The sequence below is a fragment of the Heptranchias perlo genome, chromosome 4 (genome assembly GCF_035084215.1).
Source record: "Heptranchias perlo isolate sHepPer1 chromosome 4, sHepPer1.hap1, whole genome shotgun sequence".
Classification (NCBI taxonomy): domain Eukaryota; kingdom Metazoa; phylum Chordata; class Chondrichthyes; order Hexanchiformes; family Hexanchidae; genus Heptranchias; species Heptranchias perlo.
Window position 1 is genome coordinate 130,419,187 of NC_090328.1, and position 22,752 is coordinate 130,441,938.

The following is a 22,752-nucleotide window of genomic DNA, read 5'->3' on the forward strand; positions in this document are numbered from 1 at the left end:
AATCTGCTGAACCATTGAAAAAGATCGTGGAATTTTAAGCGTAAGTGAGTTATGCCTGAAACTCACTTATGCTCGAGTTTCCGTGATCTTTTACGCTGGTTTAAAAATCTCTGTGCCCGAAGCCAGCCCTGCCCACAAAACTGGCTACACCCCCAGATCAAAATAACAAGAATGGTGAGTTTTGGCCAATCGCAGCCGTTCGAGGAAAGTCTTCAAATTACGCTAGCTTTCTTAGGTGCACATATTAATTAAAAATATTTAATTTACTAAGAGACTGACTACTGTACATCAATGAAACTATTAAATGGTTCAGTATAGTTTTTTTAAGTCATTTTTAGTGATTTAAAATCAGGTTACTTACAGGTGGAGGACTGATCACTTATTAAAAATGCTCATTTTTTGTGATAAACCCCTTTTCAGCTGTATTAATAAAACTGCACCAGGTTACCGCTCTTAAATACATCAATGAATACTTTTTTAATTCAAAGAAAAAAAAAACGATTACGTCCTATTGCGCTGGTTCATGGAAGATTTTACCTTTGTGATTATACAAATGCATTTTTGCGGAAAATTGAACTGTAACCCTAACCAGCGCAATTTGCGCCCAGTTTCCTGATTGCTACCAAAGCGGAAACTCTGCCCCATGTTTCTCATTTTTATATATCTTTCTGTTTAATAAATGAGACATCAAAATAAAGGTCTAAAACTGAAGTTTGTGTTTTTTTTCAATTTGTTCTCAAGTGTGGGTGAGACTGGCAGGGCTGCATTTGTTGCTTGTCCTAGTTGCCAGTAGTACTTTTTTTTACAATTGTTTGGCTTGCTAGGCCATTTCATAGGGCACTAGAGTCTGTTGTCAATGTAAGCTAAACTGGGTAGGGGTGGCAGGTTGCCTTCCCTCAAGGCCGTTTGGATTTTACGACAATGGTCATTTTTCTGATGCTTACCAGATTTATTGAATTCAGTTTCACGATTTGCCACGCTGAGATTTGAACTCAACCTCTGGATTGCTAGCCCAGTACCATAACCACTAGACTACTGTACCCTATTGCTCTTGTTTTGAGATTGTGGATTGCACATGATCAGTTAGGGGCGGGGGGATGCACTCACTGGCTGAGAATACCAAATATAAGTGGTGCTGATTTTTTTTTTTAAGTTGCAACCTCCGTTTCAGTGGTGTTAAAATGAACCAGCATTCTTCAGTCGCGTGCTGCTGGTGGAGAACCAACAGCACTACGATCGTCGGTAGGTTTGTCTTTCTCTCGTGGGTCATGTCAAGTAATGGAGCACAAATTTATTACAGCCTCTTTCACTGGCATGCTCTATTGGAGTGTTTACAACCCTGAGGGGTAGTGCATGTAATTTTTTTTTAAAACCCTGCAATTTCTTTTGAGTGTTCCTTGATCACATAATTACAGGTACTCTGAAAATTAGGCTGCAGTGTACTGGAAAAAGTAATGCTTTTGTGTGGTGAGATTTAAAAACTACTGATTAAAGCCACCTGTTACATGGCATCAAAATGCTGATAGATTGTTGAAGGATTGCAAATATAATATTCATACTGGTACTGTTGAGTGCTGACCTCATGTGCCGTACTAAGATCCTAACTCTTCTGGATTTTAATTATAGATTACAGGTGGTCATGGTGAGATTTTGTTTTTGTTGCTGTATCCCCAGCATGCCTGCTTAAATTGTTTTGAGTTTCAAGCACCAATTTTCATGTGCTTGATTTTAGGGCATTGGCTCTTAATTGTGATGCCGTGCTGAATGATGAGGTTGGAGCAGAAGCCAAAGATTGGAAGGCTGGAAAACCAGTCCGGGTTGTCAGGAGTTCGAAAGGACGGAAAGTCAGCAAATATGCACCAGAGGAAGGCAACAGATACGATGGGATTTACAAGGTTCTCATTCATTGGAGGTCAAAACTTCCCAGTAGCCCAGGATTCATGTCAGACATAGCTATGATTGCATTTTATTGCCAGATAATGTTAAAGCAGCAGTGCAGGTCGTCAAGGTTGTATACAGCTGACTTTTGCTTGCCCCTTGCTTTGGAAATTGCCTCTTGCTTCCTTAAATACAATTTATCTCTTTTAGTGCAGTAGTGACAAAAAAAACCAATCGTACTCTTGTTGAATGTTGAGCTAAATCTCAGTGCTGGTATTCACCAACAAAAATAGTACATTCATTTAAACATATGCTAAAGAATGCTGCTGGTATTGGGTACAGATAGCTCTGGTAATTCTCTGCTCCCTGTCTCTCCTTTCTGTTCTGTCTCTGGCTTTCTCCAAAGCACTTAAACATTCCCTGCTGGAAGAGCAAGTAGTTGACCTGCTTGCAGGGATCTGCTAATGTGACACGTAATGTGGCTGATAAACAACACGAAACTGGACTGGGTGTGGCTCACTCACTGACTGTCCTCTTTTATCTGTTCCCCACTTGTCACTTCCGCCAGTAGTATGCTAGATTAGGGAATTCAACAATACCAACTATGAGCACATAGGTCCTGCCACTCTCTGGGAGTATACTGGTGTAGCACTACTGTCCTGCACAACAGTGTTGATGCCTTTTGAGCACAATCGCTTCAAATAGGACCTAAACATTGAAACATGCTTTGCAGTAATGATGCACAGCTCTGGGACCTAGATTTCGATGAATCACTGGTACCTTCCAGAAATATGCAATTAAGATTAACGTGCCAAGTTGGAGTCTTCAAATGAGATTGGAAGACTGGTAGTTTTGAAAGCTGGTATTTGGGATACTGGGCAACTTTTTTTTTAACTCTTTGGTGAAAGAGTACGATGAGGAATTGCTGATATAAGAAAATACAGGAACTGCATTCACAATACAATGTAATGATCTGAACTTTTGTAATAACTTAGGTGGTAAAATACTGGCCTGAAATTGGGAAGTCTGGTTTCCTGGTGTGGCGCTATCTGTTGAGACGTGATGATGTAGAACATGCTCCTTGGACCCCAGAAGGAAAGGACAGGACAAAGAAACTGGGCTTGAAAATACAGGTCAGAGCTTGCAGTTTTTTAATTGTAGTAAACCACTACTAATAAAAAGATACAATCACTATTATAATTCTGTATGATATTCCATGACAGTATCCGGAAGGATATCTGGAAGCCATGGCAAATAAAGAGAAAAAGGGCAAGAAACAGGAGCCAAACTCAAAGGTGGACAATTGTGGCAGAGCAACTCAAAAGAGGCAGCAAGAAAATGGTACGTTGTATTCTGCAATAATTGAGGTTAACGGTTGTTAAGCTAGCTATTAATTCCATATGTATCCCATGGGATTCGGTATGGTGGCTATATAAAACCACGTATCAAAGGTTGTTAGGGGTGCAATTGTGCGCAGTGAAAGAGTAACTAGCATATTGTCATTCTTTCAAATCTACATCAGTAAGTAGAAATGTTGAGTTTAAAGAATACTTTTGGAATGTATTATTACCAGCAAGTTATGAATGCAATGACGAGCCTGGAAGTGGGTCATCTGCCCAATTACTTGGCTGGGGAGGGAGGGAGGAAGATTGTGTGGTGCAGGCTGTGACCACATTGTAGTTTTAAAAGGACCTGCCAATTTTTTTTCCTTGTCTGGTACAGCTGGCACTGCCAACGTGAGTGTGACTGCACCACCAACGAAGACTGTGAAGCTCACTCAGGATGATGCTGAGGGAGAAACTTACCAACTTACACCACAGCAACAGTGGTTGATCAGAGAGGACTGCTTAAATAAGAAACTTTGGGATGAGGCACTCGCCTCTCTTATGGAAGGCCCGGTATGTTTCCAGACAGGTTTTGCCCAAAGTATCATGTCTGTCCTGAATATTTTGGTATGAATACATAATTTCTGTTTTTTTTATATATGTACAGAAATTCTTAAGGAAAGTGGAGCAGATCTTCATGTGCATTTGCTGCCAGGAGTTGGTTTTCCAGCCAATCACAACAGAATGCCAGCACAACGTCTGCAAGGTGAGTATTTAACACTGTCACAAGCCTTTGCTTTGCCACTGTTTGCTCTCTAAAATAAACTGATGGGCAGTGACTTTCAATGTGCAGAAAACAGTGTTTTTAAATTGAAGCTGTCGTCTTTGATGCTTTGTTTTCAGTTGTCTTTAGCTTTTGGGGAACTTAAAACATTTTTATCTGGAAACGCTTTAAAGCAATCGATTTGTTCTGTTAAATTAAAAACTAAAGGGCACACCCAGACCATGTCACCTTCGCAGCTGGAGGGTATGTGGTGTCTGGTCTGAAAGGAGACGAGGAGGAGAAAGATAGCAATCTAGTTGAGAATATTCTAGAGCAATTACATAGTAAATAAATTCTAATTTTGTGATTGAGCATTTTTTCCCTCAGACTTTTAAAACTCTGCACCCCCGATGGCTCATTGAGTTTATTCAGTGAATAGCTGAGCCATACTAAGAATGTCCCAAGTTCAGTCAATAATCTATGTAGAGTTAGCTGATCTCAGCTCGGCAGCAGTAGGATGCTTCAGTTGGCTTCAGCACCCCCCCTCCCCGCCCTCTCCGGGGAAGGTGGGATAATGAGCTCGGGTTCCTGATCCTGATTGCTCTCCAGCATTCCCTGCTGGAAATGGATGTGTGTGAATTTCTTGTGTAGTTAGGCTAGGCTAGGCCCTTGGCAGTGATGCCCATTGTTGTTGAATAACATGCTAATATTCACTTTAAGGGCTCACAAATCATTAATGAATTGGGTGAGTCCCAGGTCCCCATGGGACCATAATCTCAGCAAGGAGTCAATGCCTTCAGGAAACAAAGGGAGAAACTATGTGTCGTTCTATTCTAATAAAAAAAAGTCTTGTCACAAAAGTCTCTTTTGAATGCTTATGCGAATGTACATAGTAAGCAGAGCTACATTTTAAAATTTCATTTAACCTGAGTTTGGGAACTGCTATTTTGGTGGAGATACATTTTTTTAAAAAAGTCTGCCTTGTGGGAATTAAATTCTTCTTTTGTGTTGCTATGGTACATCTTTCCAACCAAGGAGAGAACTCTTGCATAATGTCAGAGCTCCTTTTTGCGGTAGCGACCAGGTACTGGAACGATACAGAGTGCATATTTATATTTTTCACCAGTGCCTACTCATTTTATACTGTCAGCTTGTGGACCAATATTGTTTCTCAGGTCCCTTATTAGGCTGTGGCGAATTAAAGTAGATGTTTGCCACAAGCAAACATGTTAATTGTATGATTTATAACAATGAATGTTAATTATATTCAGGTGGTAGGTATCAATTGGGGACTCGCTTGTATTTTTTTATATAGGAGAGCTTAGCTAGGTTGTGGTGTGTGTAAAGGGAATCTCTGTGAATAAAAGCTCGGAAACAACTAAAGACCAGGCTCTAGTATTCCATCCTTCACCACCTGGCTGTGCAATTTTAAGATAACATGAATCAATGGTTTTCAAACTACAGCGTGCCTGGGCGGAGTTCAGTAAGGGGTAGGGAGAAGCAAATTCATCCTCTTTAAAAATAAACTTAACTTGAATAGTGCTGGTGCTGCAGTGGTTCCTGCCGATTGATTGCAAACCATGTCACTCACACCAAGTATCTCCCATCAGCATTGACGTTCGTGCCTTTGTTGTTTTTTAAATTGGGGCTCCACCTCAATTTCTGCCCTTCTGAAGTTCCCATAATAGTCCACTCATTATTTGCTCCTTCAGCAGCCCCAATCCACCCCTTCTTAACTCATTGTGCTCCTCTTAATCAGTGGCCTCGACCTGCTACGGACACCCAGACCCATAGGCTGCCCTAGTGGCAGCGCAAATGCTGCAGGAAAAATTATTGCAGAGGCAAACATAAGAGGTAAGAAAAGAAGTAAGAGGGAAAGAAGAGTGAGAGACAGGACCGCGGCATAGCTGGATCTGGTTCTGGGGAATGAGGTGGAGCAAGTGTCAGTGGGGGAACATTTAGGGAACAGTGATCATAGTATCATAAGATTTAGATTAGTTATGGAAAAGGACAAGGAGCAATCTAGAATAAAAATACTTAATTGGAGGAGGGCCAATTTCAGTGAGTTGAGAATGGATCTGGCCCGGGTAAATTGGAATCAAACATTGGCAGGCAAAACTGTAATCAAACAATGAGGAGATTGTTCGGGTACAGTCTAAGTACATTTCCACAAGGGGGAAAGGTAGGACAACCAAAGCCAGAGCTCCCTGGATGATGAAAGAGATAGAGTACGGTGAAGTAGAAAAAGGGGGTGTATGACAGATGACAGGTTGATAATACAAGTGCGAACCAGGCTGAATATAGAAAGTTCAGAGGAGAAGTGAAAAAAGAAATGAGAGGCAAAGAGAGAGAATGAGAATAGACTGGTGGCTAACATAAAAGGCAATGCAAAAGTCTTCTATAGGCAAATAAATAGTAAACGGATAGTAAGAGGAGGGGTGTGGCCGATTATGGACCAAAAAGGAGATCTGCGCATGGAGGCAGAGGGGATGACCGAGGTACTAAATTGCAGCTGTCTTTACCAAGGAAGGAGATGCTGCCAAAGTCACAGTAAAAGAGGAGGTAAATGAGATACAGGATTGACTAAAAATTGATAGAGGAGGTATTAGAAAGGCTGGCTGTACTTCAAGTAGTTAAGTCACCTGGTCCAGATGGGATGCATCCTCGGTTGCTGAAGGAAGTAAGGGTGGAAATTGCAGAGGTACCGGCCATAATCTTCCAAACATCCTTAGATACAGGGGTGGTGCCAGAGGACTGTAGAATTGCGAATGTTACACCCGTGTTCAAAAAAGGGTGTAAGGATAAACCCAGCAACTACAGGCCAGTCAGTTTAACCTCAATGGTGGGGAAACTTTTAGAAACGATAATCCAGGACAAAATTAATAGTCACTTGGACAAGTGTAGATTAATAAAGGAAAATGAACATGGATTTGTTAAAGGCAAATCGTGTTTAACTAACTTGATTGAGTTTTTTAATGAGGTAACAGAGAGGGTTGATGTGGGCAATGCGGTTGATGTGTATATGGACTTTCAAAAGGCGTTTGATAAAGTGCCACATAATAGGCTTGTTAGGAAAATTGAAGCCCATGGAATAAAAGGGGCAGTGGCAGCATGGATACAAAATTGGCTAACTGACAGGAAACAGAGAGTAGTGGTGAATGATTGTTTTTCGGACTGGAGGAAGGTACACAGTGGTGTTCCCTAGGGGTCAGTGCTGGGGCCACTGCTTTTCTTGATATGTATTAATGACTTGGACTTGGGTGTACAGGGCACAATTTCAAAATTTGCAGATGACACAAAACTTGGAAGTGCAGTGAACAGTGAGGAGGATAGTGATAGACTTCAAGAGGACATAGACAGGCTGGTGGAATGGGCAGACACATGACAGATGAAATTTAACGCAGAGAAGTGTAAAGTGATACGTTTTGTCAGGAAGAACGAGGAGAGGCAATATAAACTAAACAGTACAAGTCTAAAGGGGGTGCAGGATCACAGAGACCTGGGGTATATTTACACAAATCTTTGAAGGTGGCAAGACGGGTTGCAAAAGCGGTTTAAAAAAGCATACGGGATCCTGGGCTTTTTAAATAGAGGCATAGGGTACAAAAGCAAGGAAGTTATGCTGAACCTTTACAAAACACTGGTTCAGCCACAACTGGAGTATTGTGTCCAATTCTGGGCACCGCACTTTAGGAAGGATGTGAAGGCCTTAGAGAGGGTGCAGAAAAGATTTACTAGAATGGTTCCAGGGATGAAGGACTTCAGTTACGTGGATAGACTGGAGGAGTTGGGGTTGCTCTCTTTAGAGCATTGAAGGCTGAGAGGAGATTTGATAGATGTGTTCAAAATGATGAAGATAAAGTAAATTAAAGAGAAACTGTTCCCATTGGCAGAAGGGTCGAGAACCAGAGGGGACAGATTTAAGGTGATTGGCAAAAGAACCAAAGGCGACATGAGGGAAAACTTTTTTACACAGCGAGTGGTTATGATCTGGACTGCACTGCCTGAAAGGGTGGTGGAAGCAGATTCAGTTGTGGCTTTGAAAAAGGAATTAGATAAATACTTGAAGGGAAAAATTTGCAGGGCTGTGGGGGAATGGGAATAACTGGATTGCTCTTACAAAGAGCTGGCATGGGCCAAATGGCCACAGCACAGGAGGAGGCCATTCTATGAAAAAGCCTGTAAGAAGGAAAGAAAAGCAAGTGAAAGTGGACCCCCCCCCCCTAAAAGACATACCAATGCCAGTATCCTTAAATAGATGGGTGCAAGAGACTGAGAACTCTTTGGGGCCTGGCCCAAAGTGAGAACTGCTGGCCTGAAGCACTTATGCTGTTCACGACAAATATAAACCTTGCAAGCAGCCCCGTGCATTTATAGGTTTCTTTTTTTCTCTCTCAGAGCTGCCTGCAGCGATCATTCCGGGCCCAAGTGTACACTTGCCCTGCTTGTCGCCATGAACTTGGAAAGGATTACAACATGGTTCCCAACAAGATTCTTCAGTCTATTCTGGACCAGTTCTTTCCGGGATATAGCAAAGGACGATGACACTCATTTGTGTAACCTGTCTCCCATCTGCACACATTTTTACAGGGGGGAAAATTTAAAAAATAAGATAATCGATATTGGACCAATAGGCCTGAAGGTAAACAACTTGAGACCACCATTCTAGAACAGCTAATGTTTCTCCCCACTGGACCATCTTTAACACTTCATTATTACACAGTGCATAATACAGCATACTGTTCTTTTCCCATCAGCTGTCTGGTAACATCTAAGGTAGTTTTCGCCAATATGTAGACTAAAAAGCTCAGCATCAAAATGTAAATGTTCTGATACTAGACTTACATTTTTTTAAAACTACCTCAAGACAGTGGAAAGGAATTTATGGGGAGTTTTCAGTCCAAAGGAAGTCCAGCTACACACTGCCTCTTCAAATCAATATTATCTGTGCCTGGTCCATAATGCTTGGTTTTGAAATGTAATAGCACTGAAAATTATAACTGATTTTAAAGTAATTCTGTGGTGAGTATATCTCTCTTTACTTTGATTTTATAATGTTGCTATTTTGAAAAAAAAAATAAAATAAAAAAAAACAGCAAGTTAATGGGCTTTTCTTGTGAGGTTAAGTGTGCATTCTTGTTATATTTTGAACGGTTTGACTACTAATGGCTTTTAAGGATAATTATGTAACATTGTACCTACATTAGTGTTCAGTGATTTCTGTATTGTTATTTGCATTTCAAAATGCAAAGAAAATAAAAAGCACTTCTAGTCAAACAGAATACATCATGTAAAGAAAATACATTTGTTATTACTGAATATGCCACTTTTAGAATTTTAGTCGCACATTATATATATTATAACTAGATTATTTGTATGTGGCAATTATGTCTGTATCAGTGTTTTAAGCAATTCTAGCTTGGAGGGGGGGGGTAGAAAAACACTTCATATTGTGATTTTGAGATTTGATATATATTCCTTGACCAGTACTCACCAATAAACATGTTAACATTTCAAATGTTTTTCATTGATTCGACTCAAGTTTTTGGATACTGACTGTAATGGAATGTAATCTGGTATGAAAGGTTGCCAAGAAAGTTTTAAAAAGTTACACAATGTTACCTGTGAAAAGAAGAATATTTTTCAAATGCTGAAAGTTGGGAGTAACAATAAAAGGCAGCAGATACGCAGCAGGTCAATCAGCGTCCGTGAAGGCGGAAAGGAAGAGTGCAAGACCCTTCCTCAAAACATAGTAAAATGCTTTAACAAGCAAAGTGTGTGTGTGTGTGTGTGTGTGTGTGTGTGACACACACAAACAAACACACACACACACACAGTAATCCCTCTCCTGTGAATGGTATGGGTCCAACATAAGTTCTGATGATGCCTTATTTTTGCAATCCTTGCAACACAAAGTTTTATAAAACAAAAAATTCACCATAACAATACACTAATTAACATAATAGTGTGGCTTTGAAATGTGGAATACAATAGCAGGCCCTGAATTATGCAGAAAAAGAGGTATATTTTATTTTTCATTAGAAGAGGAACTTCCCTCCTCCCTGTGGGGAAATTGAGACAAGCCTGTCTCGGATTTCCCTCTTGCTGTCCGCACCTTGACGGAACAAAGTGCAAAAGGAACCCAAATATTGGTGAAAGCCATGAAGTTCCCATGGCCAAAGTGGATATAAAACATACTGCAACAAACACAGGACAAGCAGCCCCAGAATTATTTGCGGGAGAATACTCATCACGATGACCTGTGAAGGTTTCTGTGCTGTTTTTTAATCTTCTGAATTAAATTAGGGTGAGGATACATAATACGGATTCTGGTAACCTGTACATTTTATGTATACAGTGGGGCAGAGGTCTGCAGAGAGATGAGGCATGGTTAGAGAATTTCACAGCAGCTTCATGTAGGGTGTCCTTATATAATCAGTGCTGGGCCTGGTAAGTAGAGCATGTGTCTTGTGTACCAGTTACAGGAGATTGGGAAGCTCCCTGCCTGGGCATGGGAAGTGGCGAAGAATTCAACTATATGAAATGAGCAGACAGTAAATTTAGCTGTTTGGTCATTTCAAAGCTTTAAATGCCGTCAAAACTGATGCCAGTGGAAGAGCTGGAAAGGCAGGATTTACAAGGATAATAATGAAAGAAGCAGCTCAGGAGAAATCATTTCTTGCTCCCCCATTCACTCCATCTGTGCCATCTGCTGTCAAATACATGGTGAACATCATGAGGACATGGCTACAACAACAAACATTAAGTAGAGGCCAGAGACAGCATACTAATATGACCAATGATGTTTTCAGTCCATTCACTGAGAAAGACCATGTATATTGACACTAGTAAAATTACTTCAGGGGACAGGATTTGAAGTCTTAGATGACAGCAGTTTGCAGGAGCAAGAGCAAACTGAAGGACGTTGTTACGATACATATGAAGAAAAGCCAAGCAGCTAAAGCAAAAAACAATCTCACGAATGAACTAGCTAATGCTGAAATGTGGCACTTACGACCAGAAAAGGCCAGACAAAAGGAGTTGCTGAAGGCATACAGCATCTGGTTTCTCAAAACCTTTCCACACCTACCTGCTGTGCCTTAAGGGGGATGCAAGATCTGCAGTGTCTGCTTCGTCAAGAGAAACAAATGAGCAATTTTGGATTCCATGGTGGGTGTGGGGGGGAAGGTGAGAAACAGCTTGGTGCAGTTGACTCACTCACTGATCTACCCACCATTCCTCGTCACAAGAACATTGGCTTTGTTCGAACTGTGATTCCAAGGCAAGAATAGCAAGCCAAATATTGTGCCAGGTGGACTTTTAATATACCATAACTTTTAACTGGCCATTTGACTGCTGTAAACTCCACTGTTCACAAATGAAAAGAGATATGTTGCACAAAACTAAGAACAGGAGTAGGCCATTCAGTCCCTGAAGCTTGTTCCACCACTCAATTAGGTTATGGCTTAACTCCATTTGTCAGCCTTGGTTCGGTAACCCTTAATACCCTTGCATTAACAAAAATCTATCAATCTCAGTTTTGACATTTTCAATTGACCTAACCTCAACAGCTTTTTGGGGGAAGAGAGTTCCAGATTTCCACTACCCTGTATGAAGAAGTGCTTCCTGACATCACCCCTGAACGGCCTAGCTCTAATTTTAAGGTTATGCCTCCTTATTCTGGACTCCCCCACCAGAGGAAATAGTTTCTTTATCCTATCAAATCTTTTAAACATCTCAATTATATCACCCCTTAATCTTCTATACCCAAGGAAATACAAGCTCAGTCCATGCAATCTGTCCTCATAATTTAACCCTTTTAGCCCCAGTATCATCCTGCTGAATCTGTGCTGCACCCTCTCCAAGGCAAATATATCCTTCCCAAGATGCGGTGCCCAGAACTGAATACGGTACTCCAGATGCAGTCTAACCAGAACTTTATACAACTATAGAATAACTTCTATTCCTTTGTATTCCAGCCCAATTGAGATGAAGACTAACATTCCATTAGCCTTTTGCTAAACGCATGCCAATTAAGAATCGGTCCAGTGCACTACATGTAGACTTACTCTATATGTATCCAGGTTTCTCAGATAGACTGAAGTATGTCTCTTAACTCCTGTGAGTAATACAGCTGTACACAACTTTGGACTCCGATGCTTTGGATCACGCAGCTTCAAAATCTGTTGTACATGCATCGAGAACACAAAAGGAAGGTGACACAAAGGTGAGGCATACAAGTATCTATAATAGCTGCAAAAGTGTGGATCGTTTGATCCAATGCTTCATACTTCTGCAGCTGACTGGCCACATTCAATCTTCAGGAGAAACAGATTTAATGCAAAGACTATGTTATCCCTATTTCATGAGGTACACAACAGTAGGTGAACACAAAGTTGCCATGTACCACTGCTCCATGCGTTAAGTGAGTATGACACAAGTTATAAAAGGAAAGATGTTTCAAACCACAGCAAAGTAGAATTTCATGCCTAAACTTCTCAATGTGCCAACGGATGGAAGAAAATTGAAGTAACAGATATTGGTAGAGATAAAAAGAAAAACATTGCAAATGCTGGGAATGGGATGTAGACCCTGTTCCCCAAGGTATAATACCTATAGTCTATAGAAAACAAATTGCTGAATATGCAGGCCTCAAATCAGTACATGCAAACATGTATACCAGGAGGGGAACACATCTGCAGCTTATCATCGACTGCTGAAGTATTCACCCATCAAGTAAAACAAGTCATTTTACAGATGCCATTTGGGTCAAGGCTACTCAGCCGTCGTCTTTGATACCAAACACATTTCGGATGAATGGGTCTGTTAATCACTGCTTCAGCAGTACCAGAAGATCTTGCTGCAACTACTATAATGCAAAGCACTGAGAATTTAAATATCCCTGCAATGAGTTGAATTTGTGAGCTGATGTGTATTGTGGTGACAAACCAAAATTGTGTTTTTAATGTGCTCTTAGTTGAATTGGATGTGATTGTTAATGGTGGAACATGGATTGAAATGTACTATTGATGTTCAATGATTTTGCTGATAAAATAATTCTTAAACATGCCTACATTTCATATGTACCAGAAACTCTTCAAATGCAGTCACAGACATTGAAATCCACGTGCATTCTGTTCTAATTTGGTTAGTTTAAGGTAATACAAAACTACAAAAACAGCTTAAATGTATGACTTTTTGAAACCCTAATTTGACTTACAGCACAGAAACAGGCCATTCGCTCGAACTGGTCTATTCCACCGTTTATGGTCCACACGAACCTCCTCCCTCCCTACTTCATCTAACCCTATCAGCATACCCTTCTATTCCTTTCTCCCTCATGAGCTATGCTATTTGCCTCAACTATTCCTTGTGGTAGCGCATTCCACATTCTTACCACTCTGGGTAAAGACGTTTATCCTGAATTTCCTATTGGATTTATTAGTGACTATCTTATATTGATGATCTCTAGTTTTGGACTCCCCACAAGTGGAAACATTTTTTCTACGCCTACCCTATCAAACTCTTCCATTATCTTAATGTCCTCTATCAGGTCATCCTTCAGCCTTCTCTTTTCTAGAGAAGAGAGCCCCAGCCTGATCAGCCTCCTGATAAGTATATCCTCTCAGTTCTGGTATCATCCTTGTGAATCTTCTTTGCACCTTGTCCAGTGCCTGTACATCCTTTTTATAATATGGAGACCAGAACTGTTCACAGTACTCCAAGGGTGGTCTAATCAAAGTTCTATACAAGTTTAACATAACCTCTCTGCTTTTCATTTCTATCTCTCTAGAAATGAACTCCAATCCCTGGTTTGCCTTTTTTATGGTCTTATTAACCTGCGTCGCTATCTTTAGTGATTTGTATATCTACCCTGAGATCCCTTTGCTCCTCTACTCCATTTAGAGTCTCATTATCCAAGCAATTTGTGGCCTCCTTATTCTTCCTACCAAAATACACCACCTCACACTTACCTATATTGAAATTCATTTGCCAATTACACGCCTATTCTGCAAGTTTATTAATGTCTTATTGCACTTTGATGCATTCTTCCTTTGTGTCATCCATAAATTTTGAAATTGTACTTCCCGAGTCCAAATCATTAATGTAAATTATGAACAACAGTGGTCCCAGCACTGATCTTTGTAGAACACCACTTCCCACCTTTGCCAGTCTTGAGTAGCTACCCTTAACCCTACTCTCCATTTTCTGTTTTGTAGCCAGCTTACTATCCATTCTGCAACCTGCCCCCTGACTCCACATGCTCTGACCTTAGTCATGAGTCGACAATGCCTTATCAAAGGCCTTTTGAAAATCCGGGTATATTACATCTACTGATTTACCCTTGTCTACTCTTCCTGTTACTTCAAAGAATTCAATAAAGTTGGTCAAGCATAACTTTCCCTTCTGAAATCCGTACTGACTACTTTTTATTATATTTTCGTTTTCTAGATTTTTTTCTATTACATCTTTGAGTAAAGATTCAATTATTTTTTTCTACCACTGACGTTAAGCTAATAGTTCCCCGGAATTAACTGCTCTGGTTCATTTCCCATTACTAGATCCTGCAGTGATTCCTCTCTTGTTGGGATTCTCACATGCTGGCTAAGAAAGGAGTCTTGTACACACTGTAGAAACTTTATTCCCCTTTCCCTATTCCCTACCTCTTCTTGCCAGTTTATTTGGGGGTTATTGAAATGAGTATTATTTGATGTTTTTTACTCATTTCATAAATATGCCTACATCTTTCTTCCTCCACTTCCCTTCCACTATTAGGTGGTCTGTAGAATGTAATTATTAACATGATCAATCCCTTCTTATCCTTTGTCTCAATCCATATGGATTCTGTTTCTAAATATTACTTATGTCCCTTTTTTTTGTTGCCATATATTGTATCTAATTAGTAAAGCTACCCAGCCTTCCCCCCTTCCTTCCCAATCCTTTCTAAATACATTATACTCTGCAATATTTAACTGCCAATCCTGTTCTTTATGTAGCCATGTTTCAATTATCCCTACTTCATCTGGCTCCTTGCTACAAATTATTGCCTCCAGTTCGCCCGTTTTGTTTCGGATGCTGTGCACATTACTGTACAGGCAATTTAATATATTTTTAATAATTGTTCCCCTCATATTATTTTCAACAGTCATTTTGTACTTGTGTTCTATAACTATATTTGTTCCCTGACCATTTATGTCACCCTTATTCCTTAACTTGGCCTGATCTTTACTCTCATCTCCTACTTTTATCTTCAGACTTATGTTATTTTCACCAGATCCCTCGTTACTAGTTTAAAGTCCTATCTGCAGCCCTATTTCCGCTAGGACTCTGGTCCCATTCCGTTTCAGGTGGAGCCCCTCCCAGCGGTACAGTTCCTTCCTGCCCCAGTACTGGTGCCAGTGTCCCATGAAATGGAACCCATCCTTCCCACACCAGTCTTTCAGCCACACATTGACCTTCCTGATCGGCCTATCCCTATGCCAATTAACACATGGCTCGGGTAGTAATCTCGAGATTGCCACCCTTGAGATCCTGTTTTTTAGTTTAGTCCCTAGCTTCTGATATTCCCTTGGCAGGACCTCCACCCTTTTCTTTCCTGTGTCATTGGTCCCAACGTGGACTACGCCAACTGGATCTTCCCCCTCCCTTTCCAAGTTCCTCTCCAGTTGCTCTGAGATATCCTTTACCCTTGCACCAGGTAGGCAACGCACCCCCGTGGGACTCTTGGTCGCGACTGCAGAGGATGCTATCTATCCCCCTAATTATCGAATCCCCTATGTCCACAACCTTTCTATTCTGCACCTCCCCCCTTGGACTGCCTCCTGCTCCATGGTGCCATGGTTTGTATTGAAATAGACAGTTTCCTAGAAGTAAAGGGAATTAGGGGTTACGGGGAGCGGGCAGGAAATTGGACATGAAACTGAGTTCGGATCGGTCAAGGCCCTGTGGGTGGCGGAGAGAGCCCAGGGGCTGAGTGGCCGGGTCCTGCTCCTACTTCTTGTGTTCTTTAGATTTGAGGTTAGGATCAGATCAGCCATGATCTTATTGAATGGCGGAGCAGGCTCGAGGGGCCAATTGGCTTACTCCTGCTCCTGTTTCTTATGTTCTTATATATTCTGGCTGTCCTCCCTGCAGCCTTCATCCTTAACCTCACAGGTAGCAAGTATATTGTACCTGTTGGATAGGACCAGTGTCTGTGGGACCTCCTTCTCTACCTCGCCTTGATTCCCCTTACACGGCTGACTAACAGTCACACTCTCCCCTTCCTGTACCTGCGCTTTCCTCTGAGTTGTGACTGTACTCTGGAGAGAACTATCCAAAAATTCCTCCTCCTCCCTTATGTGTCAGAGTGACTCTAACTCACACTGCAGCTCAAGGACACTGAGCTGGAGTGTCTCAAGGCAGAAACATTTACTGCAGATGTGGCAATCCGGGACAGTCTCGCTGTCCACATATTCCCTCATATCACAGTCCTGACACATAGCCTGCCATTTCTAGTTTTTATTTATTTATTTAATGGTAGTAATTTAATTCTAGATATAATACAATTACTTGAGATCTAGATTATATTTAATAGATGGATTAAGCTTGATTTCAGATTAATTTGTAGCTAATTAGTCTTGTCTTTTGTCTGTTAACTTCTTTATTTTAGTATCCCCTTAACTCCTATTTATTACTGATATATACCAGATTTATATTTAATGCAACTTGAATCCCTTTAATGTTGGTATCCTCTATTTAGTTCATTTTAATTTTATCCCTTTAGGTCTAATTAATTACTCTGATTACTTATTTATATATTTATTTATTTACTGTTGCTCTTTGGTTTAAATTACTTCGCACCTCCTTCCCCCTCTGCACCTAATTCCCACTCTCACCAAATTCCCGTCGTCACTCTATTTGGCAAGTCACTCCATTTAGTAGATTCAGCCAACTCTCATCTGTGGGAATCAATATGAATTAGAAGAAATCAGAAACTATTTGCAGATACCATGATGTGCCCAAGTAGAGATTCTGGGGTTTGAACTGCCGAGTCACATACGGACAGATGGGACTTGTCATTAATTAAGTTTATTACTATACCAATCTGTCAGGGATTGAACATTACCAGACCAAGAGCACATAAAGATGATTATTTTGCTGTTAATTTTATACTAGATAATGTGTATATCTATAATAATGCCATTGTAAGCATTTGGAATTGTTTGCTTATTTGGATAAGGTTAGAGTGATGTGGTACGACAAAAGACTACATGTTTGATTCATCAGGCTTAGAAATGTGGTGAGACACTACAAGCTCTAGTACAGTACAATGATATCACTCATGGAATAGATAATGTCCTGTGTGTGGATATTATGATCCGTATTTAGCAGGCAGCTTGGCTAAAAATGTAAAAATATCCCTAATTATATTCCAAGATAGTAAAACTATATCCTTTAGTAATGAGCTTATTGAAACAATTAAGAAAAGCTACTGTCCAAGGTGGCATAAGTAAGTGCTTGGCATCTCAAAGCTCTATCTGAGGAAGTAGCTGCTGACTCTTTTCAGCTTTCCTTATTGACCTGGGCTGTCTCATCTGACAAAAGCAAACATTATGCCCAAGGATCAAGGTCAGACTATATAGGAGCAAAAAGGTGCAAAGTGATTTTACATTTTAGTTTGGGGAAATACCTTTTTATCTTCACAAGGTTTATTTTTATATTTAACTTAATGGACTCTATTTCCTAAAGAAACTTCAGGCACAAACCATGGCTTTACAATGATAACAATCATGGACAATTGTAAACAATTTTACAACACCAAGTTATAGTCCAACAATTTTATTTGAAAATCACAAGCTTTCGGAGGCTTCCGCCTTCCTCAGGTGAATGTCAAGAAATCCTCGAACCTTTCGCATTTATAAATCACAGAACAATACCTGGTGATTGGCATTGTTCTGTGATTTATAAATGCGAAAGGTTCGAGGATTTCTTGACATTCACCTGAGGAAGGCGGAAGCCTCCGAAAGCTTGTGATTTTCAAATAAAATTGTTGGACTATAACTTGGTGTTGTAAAATTGTTTACAATTGTCAACCCCAGTCCATCACTGGCATCTCCACATCATGGCAATCATGAACAAGGCAGTGATGAAGATTCCAGGTGAGGTGGTGCTGCCAGGAGGCGAAAGGTAAGGTTGGATATGTTGCGGTGGAGCTGTTTCTGAAAAATTTAACCTGCTCAGATTTAGAAGTCTTTTTAACTTTGATCCACACCTCTGGGGCAGTGGCTTTTCAACAATACGTTCCTCCGAATATAACCCACGATTGATTGACAACACTCGCTTTCTCTCAGTGTCCACGATGTAATCAAGTTAAGTCGGCAGCTGTTCAAACGATCTCCAGCCGTCCTGGAGTCGAGTTCTTGTTGCTATGGTCAACTTGTTATGGTGATCTTTCCTTTTCTGTGTGGTCTTTTTACTATGTGTAAATGAACAATCCTTTTAACAGTCCTTTTCCTGCAGGAGCTGATTTAATATCGAACGTTATCAGATGTATTTTTACTACAACCCTGATGCAGAACCATATCCTTAGACCCAATCATTTCAAAGGTCAGAGGGGCTACAGTAAACAAACTGTTGTAACATATTAAAATAACGTGCTTTCTTGTCACCAATTTAGCTTCAAAGTAAATTACTCAATTTGTAATTAATCTGTCTCATGATCCTGAAAAGGTGTGATTCTCCTGGTGCTCAGTGTGAAATTATATTTGTACTCCTCTATATTTCTAGAGCTTTCAATAGTGAATCCCATTAAGAAACTGGTCTCTTGTGGCACATCTGGTGAGCTGTCGATCAGGACACCTTCTGTGGACTCAAAAATTGAGCAGTGAATGTACTTGTCATCTTATTGCAATATTTACAGAGAAGTTCTTCAGGTCTGTGCTTGTCCCTACTGTCTTTTGTCTTCATCTGTAATCAAAAATGTCATTATTCTCTTTGTTGATAACAGCACCTCTGCAGGATGGCTAACTTCCTACTTTACACAAGGTAGGGAACTGGCCATTTGGGAAATTGTACCACGAATGACAGGAGCACTAATGGACTTCCAAATAACTTATTCCAATGTAGATGTCTTGCCTCCAGTTGGGGGGTGGTTGGTATCAGCATATGTAATAGTGATGGATCAGAATGCAGTTGATATGTTACATGGGATTACATAAAGTTAGATTGGGTCACCAAGTAAAGAGTGCAGTCTTCACACCTGCTGTGGGCTTTTGGGGCAACAGGTCCAGCAGGACAGGGAACTTTGTGAGCAAATTAGAAGAGCACCAGAACACTGTAGTGTTATGGTCGCTTTTAACTATCCTTACATTAAATAGTCCGTTATGGTGCAGCCAAATGCAGAGCGAGGCAAGACTGGATCACTTGTTGACACTCTTGATCGTTTCCTTATTCAACATGTTAAGGAGTGTACCAGAAAGGACGATTTATTAGATTTTGTACTTAGTAGCATGAATGCCAATTGTAAGCATTTCACAATGACAGGATTTTAGTGGCCTGGTCAATGTGTTACCATCTGCCTCGCTAACTAGATTAAGTTCTTTAAGGAAGCATCCAGAGTGATGGATGAAAATGGTTTTGTTGTTAGTTATATCTTGACTTTCAGAGTGTTTGCTGAGGTACCACATAGATGGCATTAGGAAAAATTAGATCTCATGGGATCATAGGACAGTTGTAACATTTGATAGGTAGCGGGTTGAAATCACATAATCAGTAGGCTGTTATTTATAGGAATGGATCTGATTGGGGCTCAGTTACGAGTAGAATTCTGTAGAATTTTCTCCTTTCAAGTACTTATCCAGGTCCCTTTTGAAAGCCATGATTGAATCTGCCTCCACCATCCCCTCGGGCAGTGCATTCCAGATCCTAACCACTCGCTGTATAAAAAAGCTTTTCCTCATGTCACCATTGGTTCTTTTGCCAATCACCTTAAATCTGTGTCCTCTGGTTCTTGACCCTTCCACCAATGGGAACAGTTTCTCTCTATCTACTCTGTCTAGACCCTTCATGATTTTGAATACCTCTATCAAATCTCCTCACAACCATCCCTGTTCCAAGCAGAACATCCTCAGCTTCTCCAGTCTATCCATGTATCTAAAGTCCCTCATCCCTGGAATCATTCTAGCCAAGAACTAGCCAAGCTGGGATGCTTTCTAAATGTAGGTCCAACACATTTGTCCTGGCATTATCAAGCCACTTCGATGCTAGAACATTTAAATAAATGGGCTGATTTTCTGGTCCTTGCACTGAAGGGTGAGACCAGAGAGCAGCGAGCTTAGCACTTTCCAACATAACGTTGGACCAGCCTCACAGGATTTCCTGATGTTGGCCTCGTTATGTATTAACAGTGAGCTCTTGCTTGGGTTGGGCCTGCTGACTGTAGCTCATTGAGGTCAGATGGGAAATAATACAACTGTAGCTCGCAAAGTTTGCAGGTGCTATTAAAAAGGGCTTCTTGATTGTTTCTGGGCATAAAACTGCAAATGGCTAACCAGTGATGCAGAGTGCCTCCATTTTCAGTGGCGGCTTTGGAGGTGTTTCTACAAATGAGGGTTACCCATTTGCGACTTCAGAGCGACCTCCCCAAAGGAGAACTGGACACTATGCTTGCCAGAAGATGGTAAACAGAATGAATGCTGTGTCAACCAACCAAACAACATGCAAGCAGGTGAGGAAAGAGTTTCATAATCTCAGGAAAACCTGCCACGGTAAAGTTAGCTGGTATTTCACTATACCAAGTAGATGAGCAAGTTGCGCTCACCACAAAGAATTCTATTAAACCCTGACACAGGTCGCAAAGTAAGCCTTCAGAAAACAGATTTCCAACCTTCACATACATGCCCATATTACAAGAGGGCACATATTATTAATGTCACTTCAGACTGGAACTACTCTCCCATTATTATTTGGAAAGCTGAGCTCAAAAAACAATATTGCAGCATAAGCTATCTGTATGATGCATGTTCATTTACTCTGTTACGAGCTGAACCCAGAGTGGCCATTACGGGTGTCACTCTATGTGCTCAAATTTGTAACATTTCAATGCCATTGCTTGTAGAGTGATCGAACTTGAATAGACCATTGAGTCAATTTCAACAGGCCATTGTAGTAAAACTACATCTGATAAATGAAAGCTAGATTTTAAATCAGCTCCAGAATGCTGAAGGCAAAAGACTGTTTAAAGGATTGTTCACTTACACAGTAAAAAGACCACACAGAAAAGGATAGATCACGGAGGCAAGTTGACCATAGCAACAAGAACTCGACTCCGGGACAGCTGGAGATCGTTTGAACACCTGCCTACTTAACTTGATTACGTCGTGGATACTGAGAGAAAGCAAGAAAGACAATAGTTTCCGCTTTGGGCGCAATTTCCTGATTGTACTTGAAATTGTGCTGGTTGGTTACCGTTCAAGTTTCTGCTAAAATTAATTTGCATAATCACAAATGTAAAATCTTCAATGAACCAGTGCTATTGGGCAGCGTAATTGAACATAAGGATTCTTTTTATTTCTTTCCATTAAGTGTGGTAACCTGGTGCATTAAGTGTGGTAACCTGGTGCATTAAAAGTGTGGTAACCTGGTGCATTAAGTGTGGTAACCTGGTGCAGTTTTATTAATCCAGCTGAAAATGGGTTTAGCGCCAAAAATAAGCATTTTTAGTAAGGGTGTCCAGTCCTCCACCTGTGAGGAACTTGATTTAAAATCACCGATAAACAAACTATACTGAACCATAGTTTCATCGGTGTACAGTAGTCAGTTTCTTAGTAAATTAAATATTTTTTGATATGAATTTTTTTTTAAAAACGTGCCTGTGCGCCTAAGAAAATGAGCGCAGTTTGAAGACCCTTCCCGAACCAGCGCAATTGGCAGAATCTCGCAATTTGGACCTGGGAGCATGGTCAGTTTTGTGGGCGGGGCTTGATTTGGGCGAATTGAATCTTGCACCAGTGTAAAAGATTGCGGAAAATACGAGCGTCAGTGTTTGCGGGGTAATTCACGTTTAAAATTCCCCAGTCTTTTGCGCTGGTTCGGCTAATTCCGTCCGGATTGTGCTGACGTAAACGAGCGGTAACTCTACCCCGAAGTGTCAGTCAATCGTGGGTTGTATTTGGAGGGTTGACAAGACGTGTGGTTCAAAATTAAAAAGACTTAAAGCTAAGCAGACATTAGAGTTTTGGGAGGCACAGCTCCACCTTGACTGCTCCAACCTCGCCTTTTGCTTCCTGGCGGCACCTCCTCACCTGGAATTTTCATGACTGCTCTCTACCTCATAGTTTCATGACTTGATGCAGGCTCACAGTTTGCCTGTGAAGCAGGTATGATTCTATGAAAGCCATGCTACAATACAATGGTGTCCCAAAGCATTTCACAGCTAAATGAAGTAGTTTTGAAATGCAGTCACCGTTGTAGTATAGGAAATGCAGCAGCCAATTTGCGCACAGTGAGATCCCATAAACAGCAATGAAATACATGACCAGATAATTTGTTTTAGATGTTGGTTGAGGGATATATATTGGCCAGGAATCTGGGAAAACTCCCCTGCTCTTCTTCCAATATTGCCAGGGATCTTTTACATCCACCTGAGAGAGCAGATGAAGCCTCAGTTCAACGTCTCATCCGACAGACAGCAGCTCCGACTGTGCAGCACTCCCTCAGTATTGCACTGAAGTGCCAACCTAGATTATGTGCTCAAGTCTCAGGAGTGGACTTGAACGCACAACCTCCTGACTCTGAGGCGAGCGT

At 40.8% G+C, this 22,752-nt stretch overlaps 1 protein-coding gene across 1 annotated transcript in view; it reads left to right on the forward strand.

Annotated features, from left to right (window-relative positions):
• LOC137321283 (E3 ubiquitin-protein ligase UHRF1-like) overlaps nucleotides 1-9,488 on the forward strand; it is a 140,571-nt gene extending 131,083 nt beyond the window's left edge. The window contains exons 11-16 of the mRNA XM_067983637.1: nucleotides 1,733-1,895; nucleotides 2,874-3,011; nucleotides 3,102-3,219; nucleotides 3,601-3,776; nucleotides 3,871-3,969; nucleotides 8,365-9,488. Of these exons, the coding sequence (XP_067839738.1) occupies nucleotides 1,733-1,895; nucleotides 2,874-3,011; nucleotides 3,102-3,219; nucleotides 3,601-3,776; nucleotides 3,871-3,969; nucleotides 8,365-8,511 (841 nt within the window). The 3' untranslated portion in view covers nucleotides 8,512-9,488. The remainder of the gene's footprint in view (nucleotides 1-1,732; nucleotides 1,896-2,873; nucleotides 3,012-3,101; nucleotides 3,220-3,600; nucleotides 3,777-3,870; nucleotides 3,970-8,364) is intronic.
• Nucleotides 9,489-22,752: the final 13,264 nt, after the last annotated feature.